This window comes from Arvicanthis niloticus, chromosome 5 (genome assembly GCF_011762505.2).
Source record: "Arvicanthis niloticus isolate mArvNil1 chromosome 5, mArvNil1.pat.X, whole genome shotgun sequence".
Lineage (NCBI taxonomy): Eukaryota > Metazoa > Chordata > Mammalia > Rodentia > Muridae > Arvicanthis > Arvicanthis niloticus.
The window spans coordinates 423,723-437,184 of NC_047662.1; the positions used below are offsets into that span (position 1 = coordinate 423,723).

At 41.1% G+C, this 13,462-nt stretch overlaps 1 protein-coding gene across 1 annotated transcript; it reads right to left on the bottom strand.

The window, feature by feature from the left end:
- Positions 1–409: 409 nt before the first annotated feature.
- Aurkaip1 (aurora kinase A interacting protein 1) lies at positions 410–1,914 on the bottom strand. Its single transcript, XM_034501623.2, has 4 exons — positions 1,751–1,914; positions 1,397–1,484; positions 675–1,120; positions 410–578 (listed from the first exon to the last, which is right to left on the bottom strand). Exons 2-4 carry the CDS (start codon positions 1,449–1,451, stop codon positions 477–479), a joined length of 603 nt encoding a protein of 200 aa, XP_034357514.1. The 5' UTR covers positions 1,452–1,484; positions 1,751–1,914; the 3' UTR covers positions 410–476.
- Positions 1,915–13,462: the final 11,548 nt, after the last annotated feature.

The window sequence follows — 13,462 nt, forward strand, 5'->3', positions numbered from 1 at the left end:
AAGATGAGATCATTGCAGCCAACAGGGCAACTTAAAGGGCTCATTAACTACAGAGGACATGTGCCATCTCTTGAGACATCTGAGCTTCCCTTTTCTGCTTCCCTCCTGAGTCCTCACAGATCATCTCTTATTCACCATTCCCCCTAACCCAGGTACCCCTCAGCTCCAGGCCACCCAGGCCACTCTACCATTAGTATTCACACTGAAGCCCACATCTCTGGAGCTGTTCACAGTGGTCCCAGAGCACATATCTCTAAAGGAGGCCGTCATTTCAGAAGGCAGATTAGTTAGGCTGGAGGTCAAGGACCATTAGGCACCTTTGGGCCCTGGGTTCCAATGGCAGAAGTATGTTTTTACCTGAAGAGATCTCACACCAAGCCAAAAGAAACTCTAGGCTGGCCTAGAGTAATTGAGTCCTTCCAACGTTTATTATAATGGGTCAGCAGCGAGAGAGCCAGAGGCACAGGAACCCAGACTTATTTGTTCTTCATGTATATCTTCGGGGTCTGCCAGCCCTCAGGGGCTTCCTTCAGACCAGCCTTCAGCCAGATGCGCTTCAAGTCTTTCTCAAACTTGATCTGCAAGGGCAGAGGAGACAACAAATTTATTATTGTGAGAAAGCCAAAGACTCGTAACCACTGTCAATCTAGGCCCAAGCAAAAGCCCATATTCACCTGCTTCTTTTTCAGACGTCCTTCCCGGACTTTACGACGTAGAAACCGTGTCCTCTTGATCAGTTTACGGTACTTGTGGTGGTTCATCTTCCGTCTTCGGATCTTCAGCACATTTTTGCACTGCACTGGAGTGGCATCCCAGACTTCCCTGACTCCCTGCTTGGCTTTCTCCTCCCCCTGGCTAGGTGGACATTTGTAGAATTGGGAGGGAGCCAGAGTCGTTGGGACCTCAACATTCAGTCTGGGCAATAGGTATTGAACAGTCAGCCAGCTCTCTAGAGGACTGATGGCCATCTTCCTGGGGACCAGGAACTCCTCAAGCTCTAACTGGGCCTTCTTACCAGGGAGGGAGGCAGCCCGACTTGGGCTTGCAGGCTGCAAATTGTAAAGGGGTCGAAAAGCATGGCTGCCAATCACCCCGGAGCCAGGCCAGGAACGACTGAAACCTGGGGAAACAACACAGTTACTATTTGTGAGATCACAACAGATCAGAACACCATTACTACCCAGGCTAGAGCAACACGTATACCCAAATAGGAAGATCTGCACCTTATTCTTCGGTCTTTAGTTGTGATGTACCCCTACATTCTACACAGAAGTTCACAGAAAAAAAGTTTGTGGTCAGGCTCTTATTTCCAGTAGCGACTACTTGAAGGCGAGCTGGGCCACTATGATTCCCATCCCCAACCTAGGCGTGGATTCCGCGTCCAAGAGCCTCTTACCTGCCCAGGGAACAACAGTTCTGACCAGCTGTGAAGTCAGACGCGCCAGGAACATGGTGAGCTGCTGGTCGGGCCGCAGTGCTCAAAGCTAGAATACAGGTACCAGTTGAGGTCACTCAGCGGCAGTGGGCAGTGCTCTCAGCCGTCGCCGACTGGCCAGGCCGCATGCCTCACATATCCCATCACCCTGGGTCCCCCTGACCAGCAATGAGGAGACATCTTCAGAAGTCGCTCTTGGCTTAAATCCTGTCCCTACTTATCTCCAGCAGCGTGATCCCTGTAAACCATCCACCCACTGTTTCTGCTCAGGCACCAAAACCCACAGCGCAGGGCAATATCGACACTCGCACGCACCAAACAAACGCAGGCCAACCAAGCCCCGCCGCCTCTCATCTTTTAAGCTCTCCAACAGGATCTCTCTCTCTCTCTCAAGCTTCCGACCCGCCTACCGAATCCCGGAAGTTAGGACTGATCATTTCGCCTATGCCCTTGACCACTTCCGGTCCCTGCTACTACTCAGCGCCCTCTGGCGCCTGATTCTGTGCTAACACGTTCCTCGAGTGCCAGCAAGCGATCGCTTCCGGTTAGAGGGAACGCTCCCTTAGCCGCTGTTCTCCAGCAGCAAGTAAGTTCAGGATAAAAACAAGCAAACCCTACATCCTCCCACAATCTCAGATAGTGCTCTCTGGGTACACGTGGCCTTTAACAGTATTTCTTTTTTCGTTGTTTCGTCTCTCCCAAGCGGGTACCTCTATGGACCGTAGGACTGAGGAAGTGACGTGTGAAGCTCCTCCTGTTAGCGCAGCAGGTCGTTTAAAAGTCCTGTGGGATATGCTGGTGGTAGGGTGGGGCTCTCAGGAACTCGGTTCTGTTCCTGCTCCACGATCCTGCCCCTTTCACTTGACAACCACTTCTCCACGCCAATCTCAAGTGAAATAGGTTCTAAATTCTAGTGTGCTTTGGGGAAAAATTAAAAATCCCCATACAACTTAAAAGCAGCTTCTTCAGAATATGGGTGCTGCTTCCCTTGGCCAAGAGCCTAGCAATCCATACTGCACCTCTGTGTAGACCAGAAAGTCACACACGATGGACAGGGTGCCAGCTTTAGGGCGCGTGCAAGACTAGGGTCCGCGTTCATTTGAGGAGCTACTTATGCCTTGCATGAGGGATTTCTGGGGATTCTTAGCAGAAAATGGCCAAATATCTCATTCTCAGCATTAAATGCCTAGCTGAAAGTTACATACGCCAGTAAGAGGGCACAAATTGCAGACTCTAGTCCCAGCTCTGTAACTGAGGTCACAAAGTGATGTTGCATGTACCCCACCTTGCAGAGGTGATGCCTGAGATATTTATGTCTTTTCTAATGGTGTCTTCGAGAGGGGAGGCACAATGTGAACGAACGTGCATATGCCACAGCACACATGTAGAGGTCAGAGAACAACTCTGGAGTCAGTTCTCCTTTTCCACCTTTAAGTAAGTGAATTCCAGGATCCCATTGAAATTGTCAGGTTATGTGGCAAACACTTAACCCACTGAGCCATCCATTGCACTGGCCCAAACAGGAACAAGGTTCATGCACATTAGTCTCTACATTCAGTTCACAGACTCTTCCCCCTGGGTTTAGCCAAAAAAGGCAAATGTGCCTTTTAGATTCCAGCCCTCACCTTGGTGCTCCCAGTCCTCAACATGGCCAGCTTTTATTTAGTGTTTCTCTTCCTGGACCCTTATCTAGTTAGATAAAAATGGAAAACCTAACTAAAGGCTCAAGGAGACAACAGAGGTGGTCATATTCACAACAATCCAGATAAGGACAGGGCTTCTCAGAGTCAGGCCAATAAGAGAAAGGGCAAGTGGAAACTGTTTTGGAAACAGATCAACCAGAGCATCCTCCTTACACAATCCCAGAAACTAGCTAGTTTCTGGTCTTCCAGGAGGTGAGTAAAGTTAACCTGTCAAGATCCCTATACTTTGCCAGGCGGTGGTGGCGCACGCCTTTAATCCCAGCACTTGGGAGGCAGAGGCAGGCGGATTTCTGAGTCTGAGGCCAGCCTGGTCTACAGAGTGAGTTCCAGGACAGCCAGGGCTACACAGAGAAACCCTGTCTCAAAAAAACAAACAAACAAAACAAACAAACAAAAAAACAAAACAAACAAACAAAAAAAACAAAAAAAACCCCTATACTTTGCTGGGTGGTGGTGGCTCATGCCTTTAATCCCAGCACTTGGGAGGCAGAGGCAGATGGATCTCTTTGGAGTTCGAGACAAGCCTGGCCTACAGATTGAATTATAGGACAGCCAGGGCTACACAGAGAAACCTGGTCTCAAAAAAATACAAAAACAAAAGATTCCTATACCTCAACAGGTTCCAACAGAACATGCCCAACTAGGGCAGGATAGCTGCTTGGCCATGGTGGCAATAAAACATGGCTACATAGCTGTGACACTGTGACATTGCACTGCTATTGTAAGCCAACCTTGCTAAGGCAGATCCAGCACTGCAAAGGTCAATCCTTCATAAAAACCTGAGGAAAAAAGCACTGCTGGGGCTGAAAAGATGGCTCGATGGTTAAGAGTACTTCCTATTCTTCCATAGGATTTTTAGTTTGTTCCCAATCAGAAAGCATGGGAAGGTGATCTCTAAGTTCTACGGCCTGCCTGTTGCAGCCTAGGTGGAGGAGCCCTAGTATTGGGCCACAGAAGCCAAATACTGAGTGGTTTGTATCAGTCAGGTTACCTGCCTTACTTAAGCCTAAATGTGGAGGGCTCCAGCCAGCACATCTTATCCTAAGAGTTAGCTGTGAAGCTTGTTGAACATTGTCCGTTTGATTTTTAATTTTTTGTTTTAAAATGTACTAGATTTATTCATTGCCTGAATGTATGTATGTTATGTACACCAAGTTCATGATTTGTGTCAATGGAGGCCTGAAAAAGGCACTGGATCCCCTGGAACAAGAGTTGTGAGCCTTACAGTGTGGGTGCTACTAGGAACTAAACTTGGATCCTCTCTGGAAGAGAGACACCAAGCCTTCTCTCCAGCCCTTATTATTTTACATTATGATAAGGTTTTTTTCAAGTCACCCAGTCAGTCTCAAATTCACTATACAGCTCAGGATAATCCTATACTATTGATACTCCTGCCTGTGCCTCAAAAGTGCTAGAATTATAACCATGTACCACCATACCTGGCTTAGGCAGTGCTGGGGATCAAGCCCAGGGCTTTGTACAAGTGAAGCAAGCATGCAACTATAGTTGAAAGTTTAAAAGCCATTGTACCCGGCATAAACTCTGAGTGATGGCATACCTAGACTTTGAAGTAATCTTTTATAACCAGTTATTGTTATCTGAGATTCATGGAGTTGCTTTTCCTATAGGAGATTCAAAAACTGCATGACTTCATTAGCAAGACATTTCTGGCAAATCAGAAGTCTTGTAATAGCTGATAATTGCTTAGGTAATGTGCTCCTTCAAACAATTCTCAGATCAGATCAAAGGATCTGGTATTCATTGACTTCCTGAAGATACCTTTTGTGTAACAATCAATAAAAACACTTCTGCAGAGGCTGTTCGCCCTGCTCCTTCAAGGCTTCATTACATCTTTCTCTTTTCTCTCTTTAATTGTCCCATGTGAAACAGTTTACCAGCATTTGTGCCCAATATGTGGGGTTTGAAGGAAAGAGAGGCGCAGAATACTCCAGGAAGAGGTAAAGCACACTCACAGGTAAGCGAGACTCCAGGATTTGGTAGAAACACGGGGGAACTTCCCATCTCAGGAGTGTTGCTAAGATGCCTGTTAAAAGGTAATGGAGTAAAGAAAAACAGCTTACAGAGCTTTTAGTACTAATCAAGTAGCATTGCTATTGGTTTCAGGCAACTCACATTCAATTAAAAGTGTTGAGAGCTTTGAGGTGAGTTCATCAAAGAGGAGAAGCTACACCTAAAGATTTGGTCTTCACATAAATTAATTTCCAATGCTTTGGAGCTGCTGCAGAGTAAAGAGAGAAGGTGCTATCAGATGTGGAATAGGGAAATGAGGAGGAGGACATTCTGGCCAGGAACTGTCAGTCAGCAGAGAAGGATGTTGTCTAGAGGAAGATAAAGACGTTTCAGGGCTGGAGAGATGGCTCAGCTGTTAAGATCACTGTCTGCTCATCTAGGAGTCCTGAGTTCAATTCCCAGTAACCACAATGGTAGCTCACAACCATCTATACTGGAATCTGATGCCCTAACCCTGGGATGCCGTATACATGCAGATAGAACACTCACACACATCAAAATAAAGCATTGTTTTGTAGGAAGACATGAAGAGAGTCCAGAAGCTAGAGATTAGAGATGAATCTCCTATTACATGAACACAGACTTAGAAAAGGGAAAAATTGAAAGTGTACATGCAAAATTACAAATTTCAGGTAAGGCTTCAGAGACTAGAACTAGAGAAGGAAAAAGGATCTTCCTGGTAGAATTTTTTTGTTGTTGTTTGTTTGTTTGTTTGTTTTTTCAAGACAGGGTTTCTCTGTGTACTGGTAGAATTTTTAAATCAGGTACCTCTAGAGGCTTCTTATGAAAGAACTGAGTAGTACTTTCCTAAGGTCATAAAGAGACTGCCTCATGTGTTTCCAGCAAATGCCTAAAAATAACCAATATCCTCAAGGTTATGTTCAGATTAGTTGGAAACCTACAGAAATGACACATCTGAGGTGATTTCAGGAAGCACCAGTGGCATACAGAAGGTATTCATCCTCTGTAAGAGATTTGTAAATAATACTCAGAATTAAGATTAAGGAGTAAATGGCAGCTGAAACTCAAGGCTCTCTAACACCATTGCAGAGCATAGGATTCCAAGGAATGACAGGAGAACCTCCACTGTTGCAGCAAAAGCTGCTAACACAACTGGACCAAAACTTAGAATTTTCTTGTTACTTGATTTTTGTTTAATTTTTTTTTTTTAATTTTTCCCCTCATGTTGTGGTAAATCTTTTGCCCATAGGGAGTCCAGAGAATAACAACACAAGTCAATAAGTATCAAATGAATGCTGCATGCCTAGATTGGGCAGATTTACCATTAAACTACACTATTCCCGGGCTATGAGAGCTCTTAACAACTTGCGGTTTCCTAGGTCAAGGCCTTCTTCGTCTTCTCTCTCTCCACCAACTGCCCTCTAGATTCGACCAACTGCCAACTCTGCTCCGCGCTGCCTTCTTTTTCTTCGCTCTCCTCGTCTTCCCTTTTCCTGCCTCTGGCTCCTCCCACTCCTCTTCTACTGCCCAATCACTGGCTGTAGCCTTTATTTAACAAATTTGATTGGACAGAAGGTTTACAAGATTCACTCCTCCTTCGCAGCTCCTCCCAGGAGTGGAGTTACCATGACAACAAGAGGCTAGGGCTATCCACCACATTTCCCCCTTTTTGTCCAATAATAAAAAAATTTTTTTTTCTTTTCACATATTAATTGAACATTAGCTATTTTACCATGTTGTGTTTGTTAAAGTACAAGATAAACCTAACACCCAGTCCATCATTTTTGTTAACTAAATAGAACCTTTGCCATCTCTCTCAATTAAAAAACTTAGTTCTGAACCTGGCTTATGTCCTGTCTTCAAAATGAATAGCATCTGAAAATCATCTTCTCAAAGTAAATAGCCTGGGTTGGCTGTGAGATTATAAATCTTCAACCCCATCAGAAATCCAGGATGACTAGTTAATTAAAGATATGGGAAGCACAAAGCGTGGCTTCTAAAACTCAGCCAATTTAAATAGACCACTGAACATCTAGACAGTTCCTTATTTTAAAATGTTGGAGCATCTGGTCTTCAGCCTTCTGGCCCAGGAATCATCTGACAGACCTAGTAATGCAGAATTACTAAGGGCTGATTACTCTGTCTTGGCAGATATAATCAGTCGACTATTCTGCAAGTGTGTTTCTTTTTTTGTACACTATTTTGTCTGTAGATTAAAAGAGGCAATTCTTGCCTAGTGGCTGTCATACCACAACTGGTGTAACTCCAAAGATGCTCGATTTCTTCTTAGAATCCAAGACTGGGAAGCTGTCAGGATCAGATAGGTCTCCAATAAAATAAATGTTTATATCAGAATGTTTGTAATGTCAATTCTATGGATTTCTGACGTTTTTGAAAATCAACTATGTAAGGCAATCTGAACAGTTGTCTGTTAATTCCTTTCCACTAATGGTTTTTTTTTTTTTTTTTTTTTTGATTAAAAAGGACTGGGTCTAAGCCTTGTATTTCTAAATAAGATATATAGGTACAATGTCTACATGAGAGTAATATATTAATCTCACTTTTGTATTAATAAGAAACTTATGTCAGTGAAAATCCTAAATTTGTATAAAATAAATTCCATATTAATGTAAGAGATTATAATTTCAACCTTGTAACTATCATAAAGATTTCTTACCAATGTAAGATATACCTATTTTTTTTTAAACTGGGTCTAAGCTTTGTATTTCTGTATGAGTTATACAGGCACAATGCCTATATAAGAGTAAAATATTAATCCCACTTAATTTCTGAGATTTAGCTCTCTAATTCCCTTCCTGTCTGAAGCTACATTTGTAAAGTATTCCTTAAATTACAACACATGTATAATTTATAAAGTAACCAGAACCATCCACCCCAACATAAGGAACTGGGGCGATGATCTCCTTTTGTCTGCTTCCAGCTGAATTGGGGCGAAGAATTCCCATCTGGGGGCCCAAAGGGAAACAGGAAAATTGGCTTAGTCAAAGGAGAGCTAGCTGGCATCATTTGCCTTGAAGTCACTGTGTACTGAGAAAGTTCATAGCAAAGCTGACACCATAACTGTTACAGTCAGAAAGGTTGGACAGGCAAGCTAGATGTTCTGGAAAAGTTCTGGAAGCAAGTCCTTAAAAGAAGCGGCTTCGATGCAGTTGCAGTAGAATCAAGCACGAAGCTGGAATAGGAGGTCCTAGAGACTCAGAATCCTCGAGTATAAATCATGCTAGGGCTGAGTTTTCTCTTCTTTCATCCTGTAACATATAAAACTTAAGAGCAACAGGTAGTTTTCTAAAAACATTCACGTGGAATATGTAGGGCACACAGCTTTGTCAATGAAGATCAATAAAGAAAGGCCACTGCCCTCTTCAGGTTAGTTTGATTACTTAATCAAACTATATATAACTTAAATACATGCCCTCATAAAGGATGGCATGTATTAAGTCATGAGAAATTATTACCCAATTAAATGTTCTTGGCTTTGCATTGACATTTTAGTCCCAGCCAGTTAAGTCCATATAAGAGACATAACACCATATATACATCACCCATTTGGTTGGTTGAGTTAGTCTCCTTTTTCTTCTGTGTCGACTAGTGCTTCAGGGGGTCTCCCTTTGTCATTTCTGATCTTTATCATTTTGGAAGGAACCCACAGCTTTTCTTTTCCTGTGGAAACATAAACATAACCTCTCCCCCAGCGTAATACATTTCCCACTTTCCATTCTGACGTCATAATATCCTTAATATAAACAGGTTGATTTAGTTCAGAAGTTTTTTCCACAGTCCAATGTCTCTCAGCAGCTGTGGAGTTTTGTTCATTAGCATTTAAAAAATTTAGAGTTAATAAAGCACTATGTAATCTATCTTTGGGGGTTCTTATTGATCCCTTTTGCCTATTAAGCATCTCCTTTAGAGTTCGATTGGATCTCTCCACAACTGCTTGTCCCGTAGGATTATGTGATATGTCTGTAACATGTTTTATATTATAATATGTAAAAAACTTCTCCATCTTATTAGAGGTATATGCTGGACCATTGTCTGTTTTAATTTGTATGGGTATTCCCATAATGGCCATGACTTCTAACAAATGTGTAATTACCGAATCAGCCTTTTCTGATGCTAATGCAGTTGCCCATTGAAATCCTGAATATGTGTCTATAGTACGGTGCACATATTTCAGTTTGCCAAACTCTGTAAAATGAAAGACATCCATTTGCCAAATGTCATTTCTTTGAGTACCCTTAGGGTTAGTTCCTGTAGGCAAAGGAGTTTGGTTATATAATGAGCAAGTAGGGCACTGCCTCACAATTTCCTTGGCTTGTTGCCAAGTAATAGAGAACCCTTTCTTTAAACCTCTGCTATTAACATGATGTTTTTTATGAAATTCTGAAGCCTCTAGCACGCTTCCTATCAATAGCTGGTCGATATCATTATTACCTTGTGCTAGAGGGCCTGGCAGACCTGTATGGGATCTTATGTGTGTTATATATATGGGGTTACTTCTATTTCTAATAATTTGTTGTAGTTGAAAAAATAATGAGGTCAATTCAGAATTATCTTGAATAAGTTCAGCAGTCTCTATGTGTAAAACAACCCTTTTGGCATATTGAGAGTCAGTTACTATATTAAGGGATTCTTGAAAATCTGACAATACCATGATTATTGTGTATAATTCAGATTTTTGAACTGACTTATAGGGACTCTCAGCCACCTTACTTATGTCTTCTGATTTATATCCTGCCTTTCCTGATTTACTAGCATCAGTGTAAAATGTAGGGGCTCCAGATATCGGAGTTCCTTTTAAAATACGAGGGATAATCCAATTAGTTCTTTTTATGAACTGAAGCCGCTTGCTTTTAGGATATTTGTTGGTAATCTCTCCCAAAAAGTTACTACATGCTCTTTGCCAATGTTCATCTTGTGCCCATAACGAGGTAATTTCTGCATTAGTAAAAGGTACTACAATTTCAGCCGGGTCCATTCCAACTAATTGTCTAAGTCTCATTTTTCCTTTCAGTATTAATTCAGAAACCTTCTCAACGTAGGTTTTTAATTTTTTACTCTGTTTATGGGCTAAAAATATCCACTCTAGAATATAATCTTCTCTCTGCATAAGAATTTCAGTAGGAAAGTGAGTAGAAGGTAAAATAACTAAGATGCAGGCCATTTTTGGATCAATACGATCTAGATGTGTATCCTGCAGTTTTCTTTCTACCAAGGCTAACTCCTTCTCAGCTTCAGGAGTCAATTTCCTAGGACTATTTAAATCTTTATCACCTTGTAAGGTTTGAAATAAATTACTTAGTTCTTGAGTGGTTAAGCCAATTGCTGGTCGCAGCCAGTTTATATCTCCAAGTAGCTTCTGAAAATCATTTAGGGTTCTTAATTGGTTTCTTCTAATTTGTACCTTTTGTGGCTTAACCGTTTGTAGACTTATCTTATACCCTAGATAATTAATAGAATCTCCTCTTTGTATTTTTTCGGGGGCTATTTGCAATCCCCAGCAAGGCAAAATTTTCTTTACTTCATCAAACATTTTTTCCAAGATATTAATATCTGAATCAGCCAACAAAATATCATCCATATAATGATAAATAATTGATTTGGGAAACCTTTTGCGAATTATCTCCAATGGCTGTTGTATAAAGTATTGACACAAGGTAGGACTATTTACCATTCCTTGTGTTAAGACTTTCCAATGATATCTCTTTATTGGGCAACCTTTATTAAAGGTAGGTACTGAGAAAGCAAACCTTTCCCTATCACATTCATGTAGAGGAATTGTGAAGAAACAATCTTTCAGATCAATCACTATAATGGGCCAATCCTTAGGCAACAAGGAAGGCAATGGGATACCAGGCTGCAAAGAACCCATAGGCTGAATAATCTTATTAATTGTTCTGAGATCTGTCAACATCCTCCATTTGCCAGATTTCTTTTTAATGACAAATACTGGAGAATTCCAAGGACTGGTAGATTCTTCAATATGCTGAGCCTCCAGTTGTTCCTGGACCAGCTGTTTTAATACCTGTAATTTTTCTTTTGTCATAGACCACTGTTCAATCCAAATGGGTTGATTAGACAACCACTTTAGTGATAATGTTGTTGGTGTCTTGGTAGCAATGGCTCTTTGGGGTAGAACTAAATTGTCGGCCTCTACCATATGTTGTTTATGAACAGCTTGGACAGTGTGAGACTGCCTTAAATAACGTTTTTTAACAAATTTTAAATTTTTATTAGGAGCCTGATGAATTTCATGATTAAACATTGACACTGAGGGGATATTAATCTGGGTTTTCCACTGTTGTAATAGATCTCTTCCCCATAAGTTAATGGCTATATCAGCCACGTATGGCCTCAATTTTCCTAGCTGACCTTCTGGTCCTATACATTTAAGCCATCTGGTGCTTTGTTTTATTTTGGATAAAGTTCCAAGTCCTTGAAACTGGATGTCTACTTCATGAAATGGCCAACTTTCAGGCCAAGAATTTGGAGAAAGAACAGTGACATCTGCTCCAGTGTCAACCATTCCCTCAATCTCAATATTATTCACTAGTATTCTTAGTTTTGGTCTTTGATCTTGTATAGAAGTTTGCCAAAATATTTGCTTTTGACTCCCTGTGAGGCCTTTTGAATTGTCTATAAAACCTTCCTCAGCCTTATCTGGTCTTATAACATTTGTTTTTGAAGCAGTGACATTTAATTTTCCTGGGAAAGAGAACTCTTTTTGTCTGGCATTGGGGCCTGCAAGAGGCCCCCCTGGAAGTTTTTTGGCAGGGTATTGCCCCATTTGTCTGTTGTTGCTCTACATTCCCTGGTCAGATGTCGGCCTTTGCCACATCTTTGACATATTCCAGAAGGCCTAGGCCCCCATTTCCTATTATTTTGATTTGTTCTGTAGTCATTTCTGAGATGACCCCATTTACCACAATTAAAACATTTGAAATCTTGGGTCATCTCTAGGTTTCTAGTTGCAGTTTTTCCTATTACTGACATATCAGCTGAGTGAGATCCAACATCAGCTGTGTATCTAATCCATTCATCTATTGATGTTGACCTTGCCCTCAGTGGTCTGATTACTTCCTTGTACTCAGCAGTTGCATTTTTAAAGGCTAAAGACTCAATTATTGCCTTTCTTGTTAATGAATCTGATATACTCCTTTCGACAGCTGAGGTTAGCCTTTGTAAAAAGTCAGGGAAGGTTTCTTTTGGCCTTTGTATGACTTGAGTAAATGGTTCAAGTCTCTTCCCGGATTCTGCAACTTTGTCCCAGGCATTTAAGGCTGACAATCTACACAATGTCAGAGTTTCTTCATCATATACAGCCTGCACCTCTATTTCAGCAAAACGACCTTTACCAAGCAGTTGGTCTATGGAAATCTCTCTTCCTCTGGCTCTATTTTGTCGTGCTATCTCCCTCGCCTCATCTCTCCACCATGTAACCCATTGTAAATTTGCGGCAGGTTCTAATATAGCTCTTGCCATATCTTTCCAGTCTTGGGGGATTATTCTATTTTTAATAGCCCAAGAAGTCAGAATTTGTTTAACAAATGGTGAGTGCATACCAAAATTATTGACACTCTCCTTAAATTTTCTCAGATCTAACACATCCACAGGTTGCCATTCAAATTCCTCATAATCCTGTGGGTAAACAACATTTGGAGGTCTTTGTTGTACCGTAACCGGATAGACCAAGGTGTGTTTTCTAATAACTCTTGGTTGACTTTCTCTATTTACTTCTGTCTTAACCTCAGTATTTTCCTCAGCTGAAAATTTAAATTCCTCCCTTAAGGTTTGTATACATGCTTCATATGTTTTTTTATATTGTAATTGTTTCCATTCCTCATTATTTTCTATCTGTTTTTCCATCTGATCTGTGAGCTGTTGTATGTTCTGTTCGATCATCTTTTCTAGCTCCTGTCTCCCACTTTCATTTTCATCTTTCTGTCTCTTATTCTGATCTATAATTTCTTGTGTCTTTAATTCATTATTTTTTATCTGTTTCTCCATCTGATCTATTAACTGCTCTATCTTTTGTTCAATTATCCTTTTAATCTCCTGTCTCCCACTTTCATTTTCATCTTTTTGTTCCTGTAACTTCTGTTTTAAGCCCTGCTTCTATTTCTCATTATTTTCTATCTGTTTCTCCATCTGATCTGTGAGCTGTTGTATGTTTTGTTCGATCATCTTTTCTAGCTCCTGTCTCTCAGTTTTATTTTCATCTTTTTGTCTCTTATTTTGATCTATAATTTTTTGTGTCTTTAATTCATTATTTTTTATCTGTTTCTCCATCTGATCTATTAACTGTTCTATCTTC